Source organism: Mercurialis annua, linkage group LG2 (genome assembly GCF_937616625.2).
Source record: "Mercurialis annua linkage group LG2, ddMerAnnu1.2, whole genome shotgun sequence".
In the NCBI taxonomy this organism is placed as follows: Eukaryota; Viridiplantae; Streptophyta; class Magnoliopsida; order Malpighiales; family Euphorbiaceae; genus Mercurialis; species Mercurialis annua.
This window is the reverse complement of record NC_065571.1, coordinates 6,798,898-6,814,724: the sequence shown is the minus strand read 5'-3', so window position 1 is coordinate 6,814,724 and position 15,827 is coordinate 6,798,898. Positions and strand designations below refer to the sequence as shown.

The 15,827-nt window shown below is 27.2% G+C and overlaps 1 protein-coding gene across 1 annotated transcript; it reads left to right on the top strand.

The window, feature by feature from the left end:
• The first annotated feature begins 12,469 nt into the window (after nt 1-12,469).
• Nucleotides 12,470-15,206, top strand: LOC126667916 (serine hydroxymethyltransferase 4). Its single transcript, XM_050361056.2, has 4 exons — nt 12,470-13,211; nt 13,878-14,268; nt 14,359-14,460; nt 14,707-15,206. Exons 1-4 carry the CDS (start codon nt 12,534-12,536, stop codon nt 14,949-14,951), a joined length of 1,416 nt encoding a protein of 471 aa, XP_050217013.1. The 5' UTR covers nt 12,470-12,533; the 3' UTR covers nt 14,952-15,206.
• The last annotated feature ends 621 nt before the right edge of the window (nt 15,207-15,827 follow it).

Sequence of the window (15,827 nt, the reverse complement as noted above, 5' to 3'; positions counted from 1 at the left end):
TAATTAACTTAATTTTATTAATAATATCTTTAAAAATAATAAGATATAAATTTGAATAATATTATATTGACTAAATACAGTATTTTAATTTTGTAATTCAATCAAACTAAAAAATAGGTATTCCTACTAATTTTGAGACAATTTAGTTATTTTTGACATACTAAAAACTAAATTGGAGAAAATTTAGCTACCTATTCTAATTAGAACTTTAATTACAATAATGATTAATTAAATAACTAATTAGTTAATGACTATAAAACCTTTATTTAGTAGTAAACTGAAAAGAATTATTCAGTAAATTTGCATGTCCCCCCCATCCGTACTTTTATATATAGTATAGATTAAGCTTATAACTTACTATTTGAAAACTTTTATTTAAAAATTAAACAATTTGATACCTCATTTTTAATTATATAAAACAATTATAATTCTTATTAAATTTACTTAATCATCTCTATAACTTACTTAACCATAAAATAATTTATTTTTTTATGATTAAGTGAAAATAAATGCTAAATTATGCATTAAATTGAACATAACTTTTAATTTATGTTAAATTTAATATTGAAAAAAAATTACTAAACAAGTTAAGCTTTTATCCTATTTTTTGAAAAAACAAATTTTAAAATTTTCCCAAAAACAAAAATGCTATTGCATAAAAGAGTTCCTAATACTTCTAAAAATTTATACTAGTAAATAAATGATTCAGAAAAAACAAAATCAAATCTTGTGAAGATGGAACCAAGGCATAAGTGTCACATGGCACAAATGTGGTTGGTGATGCATATTTTAGTCCATGTTATGGTTGATATTTTTTTAATAGAGACCATCAATGGTCGTGCATGCACTTGGATTTCTTTTATGTTGTTGAATATTTAATCCTAACAATTTATAAAAAAAATTGTTAAACATTTGGATGTAACTATTAGGATACATTTCAGTAAACATTTAGGAAAATGCATTTCTATTTCACAAATACAAAGTTGTCATAATCTTATTGATCTTTATTTTGAGTCATGGAATTCATAAATTTGAACATTTAATTGCACCATGAAGAAAATATTAAGCACTAATTAAGCTTTTTGACCGAAGGAAAGTGACTGTAGATATTTCGTACGTGGAAGCAATTTTTATCACTTGAAAAAACAGCAACCTAATATAATTACAGTTTTAATTCCAACATGAAATGTGGATTAGATGGAAATTAAGACAAAAATTGGACAATACCCTCAGGCCAAAACTTTGTATCCTATTACGGATCAAAACTTTTCATCATAATGGGGAGGTTGGTGTAGGGTTGGGTTGGTAAGGAAAAAGAGTTTTCCAAAAATATAGTTAATTAATTCGTATTTGTTTACTAATACAGATTTATTTATGAATTATTAACATACAACAACCCCAATTGTTCTTCCTGTTTGTCCTCATTTTATGAAAATATCCAAATTGCGTACTGGCCAAGTAGCACAATATTGACTATCTTTTGATGTTTTATAATTACAAATATGGTTTAATCAATTTAAGATTAAATATTTCTAAACATAATTTTTAATGTCTACATCGACAGGAAGAGTTTGATTTTTTAGAAAGATACTAAAATTATAAATGTAAAATAATCATAAATAAAGTTTCCACTCCTTTACTTTAGTAGTTACTTAATAACATAAAATCTCTTTAAATTTCCTATTTAAAATTTGACATTTATATTAAAAAGAAAAAGGAATTACATCATGCCTGTATAGTTAAATAATACTAATAACAAATTACTTAAATTTTATATTTCATATTTCTAAACCTATTTTTTCTTATATTAAAACCATGAAAACGTGAATAAATCATGCATATAGGCATTGCCTAACAATAATATAACATTATTTAAAATTCAAATTTATATTTAAATTTTGATTTTTTATATTTGAATCATAACAAACGAATACATATATATATATATATATATATATATATATATATATATATATATATATATATATATAAGTATTAAGTTGATATGTTTTTATTTCTGCAAGCATACTCCAGTTGTATAATTATTGGAATTAAAATGGAACTCAGTTTTTATTTCCCTGTTTTGCATTCATCATTTTTAATGTCTACATCGACAGGGAGAGTTTGATTAGGCGTTCCTTAAAAAACAAAAAAGAAAAGAAAGTTGCTTAGCCAAGTTGTGTAGTGAATTGACTAAAACGACCTCCTAACAAAGGCTTAATTGCATCAAAAATCACCAATTTTAGCGTGTTTTTTGTATTTAACGTATTTTTTTCTTGACATAAAAAATCACCAACTTCCATTTTTTGGCATATTCGTCCACGAACCGTTTCCTTTAAAAAATTAAACGCAAAACGGCGCCGTTTTAGCGCAAAATGACGCCGTTTTACATTCAAAACAGCACTGTTTTACATCTCGAGGACAAATATGTCAAAAAAAAAATTGGTGATTTTTTATGCCAAGAAAAAAAAATATGTTAAATACGAAAAACACGCGAAAGTTGGTGATTTTTATGCAATTAAGTCTCTAACAAAGGACGAATTCACCAACTCAAATGAAAACTATTTTGAGTAAATGTTCATCCCAAACCTTAGACTTATTCTGATTCGTATATGTTAAATCTATATTTTAATAATTTAACTTATAATTTAAAAAAAAAAAACTATATTGAAATAAAAATATCATTATGTTTATTTTTATAATCTGAAAATATAAAAATAGATGTTATTATAAAATTTTAAAGATTACAGAAAAATTCATGAAATTCAATTTGATATTAAAAATATTAAAATTTTAATTATAAAATTTAAGATTTTTATGAATTGATCCAATGTTTACTTAGATGGAACCAAATAATCTCAAAATTAATTATAATAATTTAGAATTATATGAATTTAGGATTTGAAATGAAAAAAAAAACCATGACATTAAACTTCAGATCTCAATAAACTACCATTGGGTTAGTTTTAGTGAGGTGTAAACCATCCAACGAAAATAATACTATCTTTTTAAAAATATTTACAAAAATACAATTTGGTATACATTCAGTACAATTTTCGTATATAAATCAAATAATGTATGCATACAATTTTTTTATGAATACAATTTTATTGTATATAGTCCGTATAAAATACGAATTGTATACGAAGTATATATGTTTTGTTTTTAAAAAATTCAAATATGAGAATATCTGATCTAAAATTTCAAATCTAATATTTCAGATCTGACAAGTGGCGGCGCTGTAAAGGCCGATTAGCGACGTCGACGTGAAAAATGGCGAGTGGCGAAATTTTCGTGAAAGACCAGCAAGCGGCGGCATGGAGGAGCTCACGAGCGGTGGGGCAACGAACACGTGACAAAGGGCGGCGACGGCTGATGTATGCGGTGGCAAGTATTGGCGGCAACAAGCTTTATAAGGTAAAAGTTGATGGTGGTGGAGGATAATAATGGAAGAAAAGAAAGAAATTAAAATTTGAAAAAAAAAATGAAGAAGGATATTATTTTTTTAAATTTTCCTAAATATAAATTTGAAGGGAGTCACTTTCATTTTTATAAATATTTGTTGTTTTTTTAAGTATTTGTGTATACACCACCTAAAAAAAAAATGAATGACAATGTCGACATCATGATCGAAAGGAAGAGTTGCTTTAGGCTTTCCTTAGAAAACAAAAAAGAAAAGGAATTGCTTAGCCAAGTTTTGCTGTGAATTGACTAAAACAACCTCCCAACAACCCACGTATCCACCAGGCACCAACTCTCAGAGTAAACTTTTAGGGGTAAGGTACAAAAATAACTCTAATGTTTACCCAAAATCTCTCTTCACCTCTTTGTATTTTCCGGATTTCAATTAAGACCCTCGTGTTGCTATCGAAGTGCAAAAATAACCTTAATGTCTTGAAAGTTGAATATTAGACCCCTCTATCAGACGGGGTAAAATTTCACCGTTAAATGGAGAGTCATTTTCTCACCTTTCAAATCATTAGGGTCATTTTAACATTTCAGTGCAACATTAGGATCATTTATGTATTTGTTTGATTATTTATATCAAAAAATAAATTTTTAAATCTTTATTATAAATTGTTTATTTAAATATTCTATCAATAAAATAACTTTCTTTTGAAAAATTTATCTTTATTATTTTTATTCCATTTAATATTCACTGAATTAGGAGTGAGCAAATACCAAATTAAATCTTACCGAGATTGAAAGTGGATTGGTTAGTGGTTAATATGATTTGGTTGCGTTTAGGATTTCAATTTTGATTTTGAAGTTTGTTTTTGGGTTAGGTAAACTCAACTATGAAACCAAATCAAAACTGGAATTTTTATAAGTCCAGTCGAACCATATTAACCACAAATCAATCCACTTTCAACTTCAGTTAGGTTTGATTCGATGTTTGCTCACCTCTAATTTCATGGATACTAAATGAAGTAAGAACAATAAAGGTTGAGAATTTTTAAAAAAATATTTGATTGGTAGAATATTTACGTGAAAATTTATAATAGATGTTCAAAAGATTAAATTTTTAATATAAATCGGCTGAAAGGTATATAACTGAGGTGCAAAAATGACCCTAATAAATTGAAATGTGCAAAGATACCCTCAATTTAAGGGTGAAATCTAACCCCGTCTAATAAATGGATCTAAATTTCAATTTTTAAGATATTTAGGATCATTTTTTCACTTCGGTGGTAATATGATGGTCCTAATTGAGATCCGAAAAACATAAAGGGGTCAAGTGAGATTTAGAGTAAACATTAGAGTCATTGTACCTTCTCCCAAACTTTTATAAACAAACGAGTTAATTTACAATAAAACATCTTATATTATTGTTTCTCTCTCAAAACCATCCTTAAACTTTAAATCTTATTATAATTATCTCTAAATTTTTAATTAATAATCTCGTCATCATTCCTGTGATATAACTTCACTACAAGACGTCTCGCCTGATTTAATAGTCTATTTGATGCCAACTAATTTGAATCCTATCAAATTAAAAAAAAAGTCTAATCTATATAATACATGCAACTTAAATATAAAAAATAATTAAAAAATTAAGTCGTTTAGAAACTTTTTATGGTTCAATAAAATTACGACCAATTTTTATATTATAAAATTGATTTTTAAATCAAATGGCGTATCATTAAAATTAACATCGCTATAAAGATTTACGGAAAGAACAATCAAATCATTAAATAGTCCTTCTGACTCGAACTGACATATCACTTTATTATTTTTAGCGTTCAAATTATAAGCCACCTCCTATTGTTAGCAAGTAAATCAAAATTTAGAAATTATACTTGTTTTTGATAAATGGTTTGATGGTAAATTAAATACAAACCTTTGACGATTGCAATTATATCCAAATCTTTAAATTTTTATAATAATAGCTTAATTTTAATATTTTCTTGAAATTTTGACAGTCCTTTAATCAATTAGTTTTTTTAAATTTTATACCTCAATACATGCATATTAGTTTTATTTGATTTTTCCGGTCATTTTTAACTTCAAATTTACTTATTTTTTTGTTTCAACTATCGAAAAAGTTAGAAAATTCATAATTATATTTTAATATTATATTAATTTTTTTAAAATTAAAAGCTAAATTTTAAAATTCTATAAAATAAATTTTTCTAATTGTGGAGTTAAATTAAAATTTGAACAATTAAATTGATTAGAAAAAAATTGGTTAAAAATTACAATTAAATAATCAAATCTATACATTATTATAAAAATTAAACATTAATTGAAATACTTTTATGTCCCACAAAAATAGGTAAAATGGCTATTTTGGACGTCTCAAAATATAGACAATATTGCTATATTAATTTGAATAATCAACATGAAATATCAATATTAACTTTCATTAATTTCTACCATTTTTATTATATTCTATAAATCCTCAGTAATTATTACTTTATACAATATAAAAATTAATAACTGACTTATTTTTTAAAAAAAAAATTATAATTCCAAAACAATCATTACTTTTCCCATAATATGAATTGACAATATTAATAATATTTAAATAGTAAAATTAAAGTTATTATTGGAAGATCATAAAAAATAACTACTTTAACCTTTATTTTTTAATTTTTGTGTAAATTTTATTTTACATATCTTTATAAAATGGAGGGAATATTAATTTACTATTATCCGTTGAGTATAATATAAAAGAGAGATAAATTTGGAAAATTATTAAGTAATTATATTTCTTTTAACCGGATGAAAATCAGAATGTGTTTAAGGGAGGGAGGACTTGTACCAAAACTGGAAGACACTCCATATTTCGCCGACAATTACCAACTAAATAAAGAGACATTAATGTTAGGCAACCCATAAAGCTCAATTTCTTAATTTTTTATTATTTGTTTTGTATTTGTATTTTATAATTTTCTGATTTTTGTATTTTTTATTATCATAAATGCTCATTATTTTATTATAAAAATAATCTAGCAATAGTTATATGGTATAAACACCCTTTATTTTATACATTTTTCTATTAGATGAAAATTAAAAGAATAATTAAAAATTATGCATTTGTATACTTTATTATTTATAATTTTATTAATGTACGATTAGAAAATAACATATAAATTATATGTTAATAAATGTATAGTAAGTACTCTTAATAATTGTTCAATGCTTATTTTATTATAAAAATATTTCATATAAATATAAAAATACAAATATCACTTCTTCGGTTTTTGTTTAGTTGTCCATTTAGCAAAACTTGCCTATAATAAAATAGTGCTCTTTTTATCTTAAATTGTATAAAACAAAATACTAATATAGTTCTACTAGTTAATAAATGTCTTTTGTAGTAAAATATAGAGTTATTTATTAAATATGGATAAATTTAGAAGATAAAGATTAGCATTATCTTAGATCTCTAAATGGACAAGACAATTAATTAAAGACAAAAAAAAAACTCTCTCTCTAAAATTTTCTCTCCTTTCTCTCTAAACCATGGCTGTCAAACCCGGCCAGGTGATAAAACCGGTGAGACTAGAGGGTCAAGGGTTAAAGGTTCAACCGGGGTTCAAGCGGAATTAAATCCGTATTATAAAAATAAAAAAATAAAAAATTATAACTATTAATAATCATATATATATTATATAATAAGAAACATAGACATAAATAGTAAGTTAGCTTGGTGGTATTGAATGCTTCCACTAAAAATACTGAACAACCAAGGCTCAAATTCCAGCAATGACATTTAAATTCCTTATTTTTTTAATAAGGGTTTTGGTTTTTCAGTGATTGACCGAACCGGACCGGGTTTTCCGGTTACTTGACCGGTTAGTTGGTCCAATTCAGCGGTTATCCGGCCGGTTCGATTAAAAAACTGCGGGTTTGTGATTATAAAGGTTTTTAGTGCAACCCGAACCGTTAATATAACCGGTTTGAGGATTTTCCGGTCGAACCGGCCGGTCCGGTTCGGGTTTGACAACCATGCTCTAAACAACTTTCTCTCTACTTCATCTCTTAAAGGGTGGGAGGAGGTGATTTTCCGATCCCAATCAGAATTCGCCTCCTCTCTGCACATAAAAATTTAGTAATTTATAAATTTAGATTTTATTTCAATAAATTTACCCGTTTGATAGTTTTTTTCGATATGGGTGTTAATGTTTTTTTACTTGAAAGTTTATATTTTTTTGTTTTTATGGTGTGTTTTCTTAGACTGCTCAAGAATTTTTAGTAATTGTTCAAACTTCATAATCAATTTTTTATAGATCTAAGATTTTTGGATGAGTATTATTCTCACTTTTTAGATTTTCATTAAAGATGAGGATCGGAAATACTAAAATTCAACGGATCAAATGGATTGTCGGTCAAACTGGAAGGACAAATCGAAGACCCGCTCCAACAGAACTTGGTCTCAAGTTCTTGTCCGGTCCTTTTATGCGGAATCGATGTTTAAATTTCTCTAATTTCGATTTATATTTTACTTGTATCTTGGGATGTATGTTAGTATTTTAGATCAAAATTGAAAGATCATATATTAACTTTGTTATATGACTTTCATTGTAATTTACTCTTTATCAATAAATTCTATTTAAAAAAAAAATTATAGATAAAAAAAACTGGTTAAATAGACAACTAAAAAAAATAGAGGGTTGCATTATTTCCTCAAAATAGTTTAACCTTTTTATTTTTAAGTAGTGGAAAATACTCCCTCCGTCCCAATAGAGTTGTCCACTTTGAGAAAAATTTTGTCCCAAAATTCTTGTCCACTTTCAAAAAGTAACTAACTTTTATACTCATTTTTTCTATATTACCCCTATTTAAAATCCACTAATGAATAAAGTGAAAGTCAATTGCATGTGAACCCTATATTAAATAGGGGTATTATAAGAAAAGTAAGTAAAATTTTATAAAACCTATACTCAATAATTGTTCTTCTTAAACTATGTGATAAAGGCAAAGTGGATAATTCTATTGGGACGGAGGGAGTATTTAATAAATGGCTCAAACTAATTACTATTTTTGAATTTAATTATTAAAATTTTATCAGAATAGTGGATTAATTTATTTGATTGAATTTTTTTCAAAATCAAATCAAACAACGCCTAAAAACAAACATATCTTTAAAAATAATTTTAAATGGCAGTTTTGTGGCTCTCACAAGTCACAACCTTGCATTGGTGGCATCCTTATATCACAGCAAATAACAGGAATGGCTGTGGCATTTTTGATGATTCTATTTACATCTACTAAAATACTTACTATTACTCCCTCCGTCCCATTTAATAAGGGATATATCTCATTTTTATTTGTCCTATTTAAAAAGGCCATATCGTAATTTTTGTGCCAATTTATATTGAACTTCCACTTTTATCCCTTTAGTTATTTCAATATGCATTAAATGCAACTCAATTTACAATACATTTATTCCATTATTAGAAGAAACCATACTAATTAATAGGGGTAGACTTGACAAAATAAAATATTATCTTATTTTATTAATCTATAATAAATATAAAAGTGTATTCGCGGGGGAACACTTCCTTTCACGGACAAAAATACCCTCTACATATTTTATCCAAATTGATATTCTTAATTGTGACATATAAGAATATTTGTGCTTAACAAATAGAAACATGACATTCCTAATCCATAAAGGAAACATATTAAAAATAATTATCGCAGTAGCTATTATTATGTATTAAATTCCTAATTCTAAAAGGAATTGCGCAACAGCTATCATTATGTGTTAAATTCCTAATCCTAAAAGAAATTGCACAGATATATCATTATATATAAAAGAATATGATGAGTTTTATTAACATTAAATAATTATATTATAATATTTGTGTTAAAATTTTGATTTTTTTTATTAATTATTTACTATGAAAAATAATATAAATTTGCTTCAATCATATAATCATTTTTAACAATAAAAATTAAATCTATTACTTAATTCTAACTTTTAACATTTCCAATAAAAGAAATTAAAATTTTAAAAAATAATTAAACAAAAACAAATAAAAAAACACAAGTCCAATAAAATTTAAATAATAATATATTATTATAATATATATACAATTATAACCTTAAATAACGAGTCATATAGATATCATTAACGTGCGTAGCACGTGGCAAAAAAAACTAGTATTTGTAAAAACTCATTTGTCCCTTCTTAAACGGGACGGAGGGAGTACTATTTACGAACTGATAACGTCTCACTTTCATTTGATACTCTATTAGGCCTTAATTACTCTAAATGTATAAAATTAATTTGCTCATAGTAATCCGTGAAAACAAATTGAGCAAATTATGTGAAGAGTTTTATAATAAGAACCTTGTTTTTATAAACTAAAAATATAAGAACTTTATTTATAAAAATAAAAATACACAAAATTTTATTTGTATAAATTAAAAGTACAGAAATTTAATCGTTTTATATCAAATTATAAAAATGAATTCTAGTTCCTAACGTACTCACACTAACAAAAAATATATTAAAAAATAGAAATAAATGGATTTAATAAATAAATGCATTTTAATATTTTATAGTGCATGAATTTTATGCGTAAAAAGTTAAAAGTGTAGGACATGAAATTATATTATATTTAATAATAAGTGTCCCTAAATAAGAAAAATTAATAAAATATAGGAAGAATATGTTAAATAAAAAAAAATTTGAATACAGATATAAGAAATTTTTAAACAGATCTAGGCCACTACATATATAAATTAAATCTATTATATTATGACACGTCAATATTATAATAACATTATAAACTGAGTATATCTGTCAATTTTTCAATATATAGATGCACCTACTTTTGTCCAGAAACTAAACTTTTATTAGGTCCATGAAATTATTATGAATTCTTCCGAAAAATGACTATAATTTTTATGTAACTCCAACAAATATATGTAATTCATAGCTAAATTATGAATTGTACATTAAATACTCATTAGTTAAATGATAATATGCCAAACTAGTGTCGAATCCCATTACTAATCACGCAAAATAAATAAAATAAAACAATAAGAAACAGCGATTATTATTAATGGTTGATTGTTTTTAAATAATTGCAAACTTTAATTTAGAGAACTATAATTTTATAAAATTTAAATGTAATAATTATTATATTTATTTTTGTCTTTTTATATAGAAAAAAAGTATTAATATTTTAATTGACACTTCACACTTCTATTACTTTTTCTATTCCAAAACAATTGTCTATTTTTCTTTTGATATTTGTTTATTTCTAATAATTACAATTTTTTAAATTAATATTTTTATTTTAAGTCTCTATTTATCATTATTATCCTAAAAATGAATTAGTATAGTATTTAATAAAATAAAATATAAAAATAAAAATAAGTTTATAAGTATTCAAAATGTTAATTAATTTTTTATTTTGTGTAAAAATAGTAAATTAGATAATTGTTTTAAAACGAAAGAGATATAAAACTCTAATTACAAACTTTAACTTTTTTATATGGAATATAAATGGATTATAATGTTATTTATTTTAAATTAAGTAACTTTTCATTTCATCTTTATTTTTTTTATTATAGTTAGCAAATACACTAACAAAAGTCCAACATTTTGTAATTCATGTATAAATTTAAGATCTAAAATTATTTTGAAATTACGTTTTTTATGCGAATTGGATGACACCGTTCAAATTGCTCAATTTGGTTTATGAATTACACTTTAGTTCAACGTAGTTTGAATATTTAACATTTTTAATTTGATTATATTAAATTGAGACGAACTAAATTATGTAAATTTTATATTTTTGATTTATTAATAAAAATAAAAAATAAGAGTATAGATAACTTCTTTAATTATATTATTTATCAAAGAAATCAAAAGAACGAAATATATATACAATTACATGACAATATAGTTATTTTTCATATCTTATCATTATTTATCAATCAAAATATATAATTTTTTTTCTCACACATATATTATTATAATATATACTGATATAGCATATTACTGCCACACACATTCCAAATAAAGTCAAATAATAAATACAAAATTTAGTTCGGTCGATAGTGGAGTTCAAATGTCTCTAATATTTTATGTGTGGTAAAAATTATGACTTTTAAATAATTGTAAATTGAATCGAATCCAAATATTTAGTTACTACGTCAATTTTATCATGTCGAGTTTGATTTAGATTTATGAATACATTTTTCAATCAAATTAAATTAAAATATACCAATATTTTTTCAACATAATTGTATTAAACTCTCGAATAAATATAATTTAAATATTGATTTTGATTTATAAAATTATACAACATATTTTATGATCGAACATAGGGGTGAGCATGGTTCGGTTCGGTTTGGTTTGGTTTAGTAAACTCCAAAACCAAACCATATTTTAAGGGAAAATATAAAAACCAAACCACGCTAAATATTTATGTAAAATTTCGGTTCGGTTAACTAAACTTTAGCATCGGTTTTGGTTCGGTTTGGTTCGGTATAGTTAATATAGATTTAGATAAAAATTATATATAATTATACGTAATAATTAAAATTATGCATAATAATTTTTACTTATATGTGTGTATTAGTTTATATGTTTTATTTTCATATATGTATCTATACACACATATTATAATTTTATATAAATATTTCAATAAATAAATTTTATATTTATTTAAACATATATAAATATTAATAAAAATAATATTATTGTAAACTTCAGTTTTTCGGTCGGTTCGGTTAACCACTAGTTGAAACCAAACCAAAACCAAAAACCATACTTTTTTATAATTTAAAACCAAACCAATCCATTTTAACCATTTTAACCAAACCAAAATTAATTTTGGATTGATTTGGATCGGATTAATGGTTTGTTTCGGTTTTTTCTCACCCCTAATCGAACATAATGCTGATATTGACTCGTATGAATTATTATTATTACTAAAAATAAAAAGGATAGAAATGTAATTATCTAATCTCAACAATCTCCTCTATAAGCACCGCTCGAAACAATTTCATTTCTCGCATTCCTTCACCTTCTCATCCCATTTCCAAATTTTCTCTTCTCAACAATGGATCCCGTCAATGTTTGGGGAAATTCCTCACTCGAAAGCGTCGACCCAGAAATCAACGACTTGATCGAGAAAGAGAAGCGCCGCCAATGCTCCGGCATCGAGCTAATCGCCTCCGAGAACTTCACTTCCTTCGCCGTCATCGAAGCTCTCGGCAGCGCGCTAACCAACAAATACTCGGAGGGTATGCCCGGCAACCGTTACTACGGCGGCAACGAATACATCGACCAGATCGAGAATCTCTGCCGTTCCCGCGCTCTCCAAGCCTTCCATTTGGACGCCACTAAATGGGGCGTCAATGTGCAGCCCTACTCCGGTTCTCCGGCTAATTTCGCCGCCTACACGGCCGTGCTCCAACCCCATGACAGGATTATGGGTCTTGATCTGCCGTCAGGCGGTCATTTGACTCATGGGTATTACACTTCCGGCGGGAAAAAGATCTCGGCGACTTCGATTTATTTTGAGAGTTTGCCTTACAAGGTTAATTCGACAAATGGGTACATTGATTATGATAAGTTGGAGGAGAAAGCTTTGGATTTCAGACCTAAATTGATAATTTGTGGTGGGAGCGCTTATCCTAGAGACTGGGATTATGCCAGATTTAGATCTGTTGCTGATAAATGTGGTGCTTTATTGCTCTGTGATATGGCTCATATTAGTGGCCTTGTTGCTGCTCAGGTAAATCTTTGGATCTTATAGTTTTGTATTTATTTTTGGTTTATTGGATCTGATTGGATTGTTAAATTCAGCTTCATTTACTTGGTTATACATCTGGGTTTTAAAGTTTTTTTAGAGCGCTTGAATCCATGACGTAGTAGTTTGCTGCTCATCGTTTATTCCGTTTAAGTTATATAGCTCATTGATTTGGTTATAAACTATTAAGTGTGTTTTTAATTTATTATATTTTTTGTTAGGTGGATTAAATATTTTAGATCTCAAAGATTTGCTTGTTGTATATTATTATTAATTTTAAATTCTAGATGATTGTTTTTGAAGAAAACAAAAGCTATCCATTTTGTAGTTCTTATTATTTTTTGTTTGCATTGGGATATTCTTACAATTGGATTTACTACCTAAGTAAGATATTTTGTGATTTTATGCTTATGCATTTGTAATATCTGATGAAGAAAGTGGCATTTATAAAGGTCTCTAGATTATAAATTATCATTAGGATTAAATTATCGCCTTGGTTAATTTGAGTTTCGGAAGTGCTATTGTGTTGCTGCATTTGATCTGATTTTGTCACAGTAATAAACTTGATTTGTGCATTCAGTATGAATTTGGTGAAATAATTTGAAGATGTCGATTTTTTTTCTAATTTTGGACTTTTACTTTTGAATTTAGGAAGCTGCCAATCCCTTTGAGTTTTGTGATATTGTCACAACCACAACCCACAAAAGTTTGAGGGGTCCTAGGGCTGGTATGATCTTCTACAGGAAGGGACCTAAGCCACCCAAGAAGGGCCAGCCAGAGGATGCAGTTTACGACTTTGAAGACAAGATCAACTTTTCCGTTTTCCCTTCTCTTCAGGGTGGTCCTCACAACCACCAGATTGGTGCTCTTGCCGTTGCATTGAAACAAAGTATGCTCCCTGGGTTCAAGGCTTATGCCAAACAAGTCAAGGCCAATGCAGTTGCCCTCGGGGAATACTTGATGAGCAAGGATTACAAGCTGGTCACTGGAGGAACCGAGAATCACCTTGTCCTCTGGGATCTCCGTCCTCTTGGATTGACCGGTAGGCATATTGAAATTACTTGACTTGAATGATTTACTGGCTGTGTATAGTTATTTTGTCATGCAATCTGACTATTTTGGTGAATTGCAGGCAACAAAGTTGAAAAGCTGTGTGACCTTTGCAATATCACCGTAAACAAGAACGCTGTGTTCGGTGATAGCAGTGCTTTGGCTCCTGGAGGAGTAAGAATCGGTATGATAATTAACTAAAATAAGAAAATGTCTTCATTGCTATTATTCACTTAGAAATTCTGAAGTATGCAATTATTATTTTTATTTTTCTGGATATTGCTTAAAATAGTAGTATTGTACATGTAAAATTTATGTGAATCAGTTGCCTGCACATACTTAAAGGATGATTGCGCTATTTATTCTGGGAAAAAAACAATAGTTATTTGTATTTTAGGTAACGATTGTTGATTGGTGTTTCTACTTGTAGGTACCCCTGCCATGACCTCAAGAGGTTTGGTCGAGAAGGATTTCGTACAGATTGGAGAATTCCTTCACCGTGCAGTGTCCCTGACATTGAGCATCCAGAAGGAATATGGAAAGCTGTTGAAGGACTTCAACAAAGGTTTGGTGAACAACAAAGACATTGAGGCTCTCAAGGCTGATGTTGAGAAGTTCTCGACCTCCTTTGACATGCCCGGCTTCCTCATGTCTGAAATGAAGTACAAGAATTAGGTCTAAATACTTATCATGTAGCGTCTTTATTTGCTGAACTTCAGCGTCCACCGGAAAGCGAAAAAGGGCTTCCATTTGTGTGTTTTGTTTTGTTCTGTTTTTTTTTGGTCCAGTAGGTTAGCTATCAATTTTTAATTTGATTTGGGGTTTATGGTGGTGATCTAAAGTTTTGTTGTTGGAGGTTGGGATGTTTCATCCTCTTAATGACCTAATGATGCTCATTCCTCAAACTAATAAAGTAATTACTTATGTTAATATGAAGCTGTTTTTTTCTATTCCAAAGATAAAGTATATATTGAGAAAAACATCAAAGTGCACTGCAAATAATCTAGCTGGTGCAAAGATTATGAAAATACAAATTAGAACTTAATAATTGATTAAGAATGAAATTTTAACAGCTCCAATATATTGTTGGATTCAAGTGATGAGAATTTACAAGTGCTATTTACATTTTTAAAACTTCCATGATCATTATGTTTGAAAACTTGAATTTGATATACAGGATCAACCCACAAACAACATAAAACCCAAATTTAACAAAACCACACGGATTGGGATTCCCTCAAGTTCAAAATGAACTTGAGGGGTCATGTTCACGATCTACATCGTTCATTATAAAATGAACGGTGTAGATCAATGAAACATAATTTTAATTAAATTAATCTACACCGTTCATTTTATAATGAACGATGTAGATCGTGAACATAACCCCCTCAAGTTCAAATGAACTTGAGGGAATCCCAATCCAAACCACATGCTAAACTCACCAAAAAGTAAATCTCCACAATATAGAAGTTTGTTGAAAATTAACTCTAATAAACATGGAAAATAAATTCACAGAGATAAGAAAATGATGAATTTCTAGCTGAAAACCAG

Bases quoted from the DNA above. Each gene is read 5' to 3' on its own strand.
- LOC126667916 (XM_050361056.2), top strand. From the start codon at position 12,534: ATGGATCCCGTCAATGTTTGGGGAAATTCCTCACTCGAAAGCGTCGAC. The intron at 13,212-13,877 runs GTAAATCTTTGG...TTTTGAATTTAG, and splicing joins GTGGCCTTGTTGCTGCTCAG to GAAGCTGCCAATCCCTTTGA. The intron at 14,461-14,706 runs GTATGATAATTA...TTCTACTTGTAG, and splicing joins TCCTGGAGGAGTAAGAATCG to GTACCCCTGCCATGACCTCA.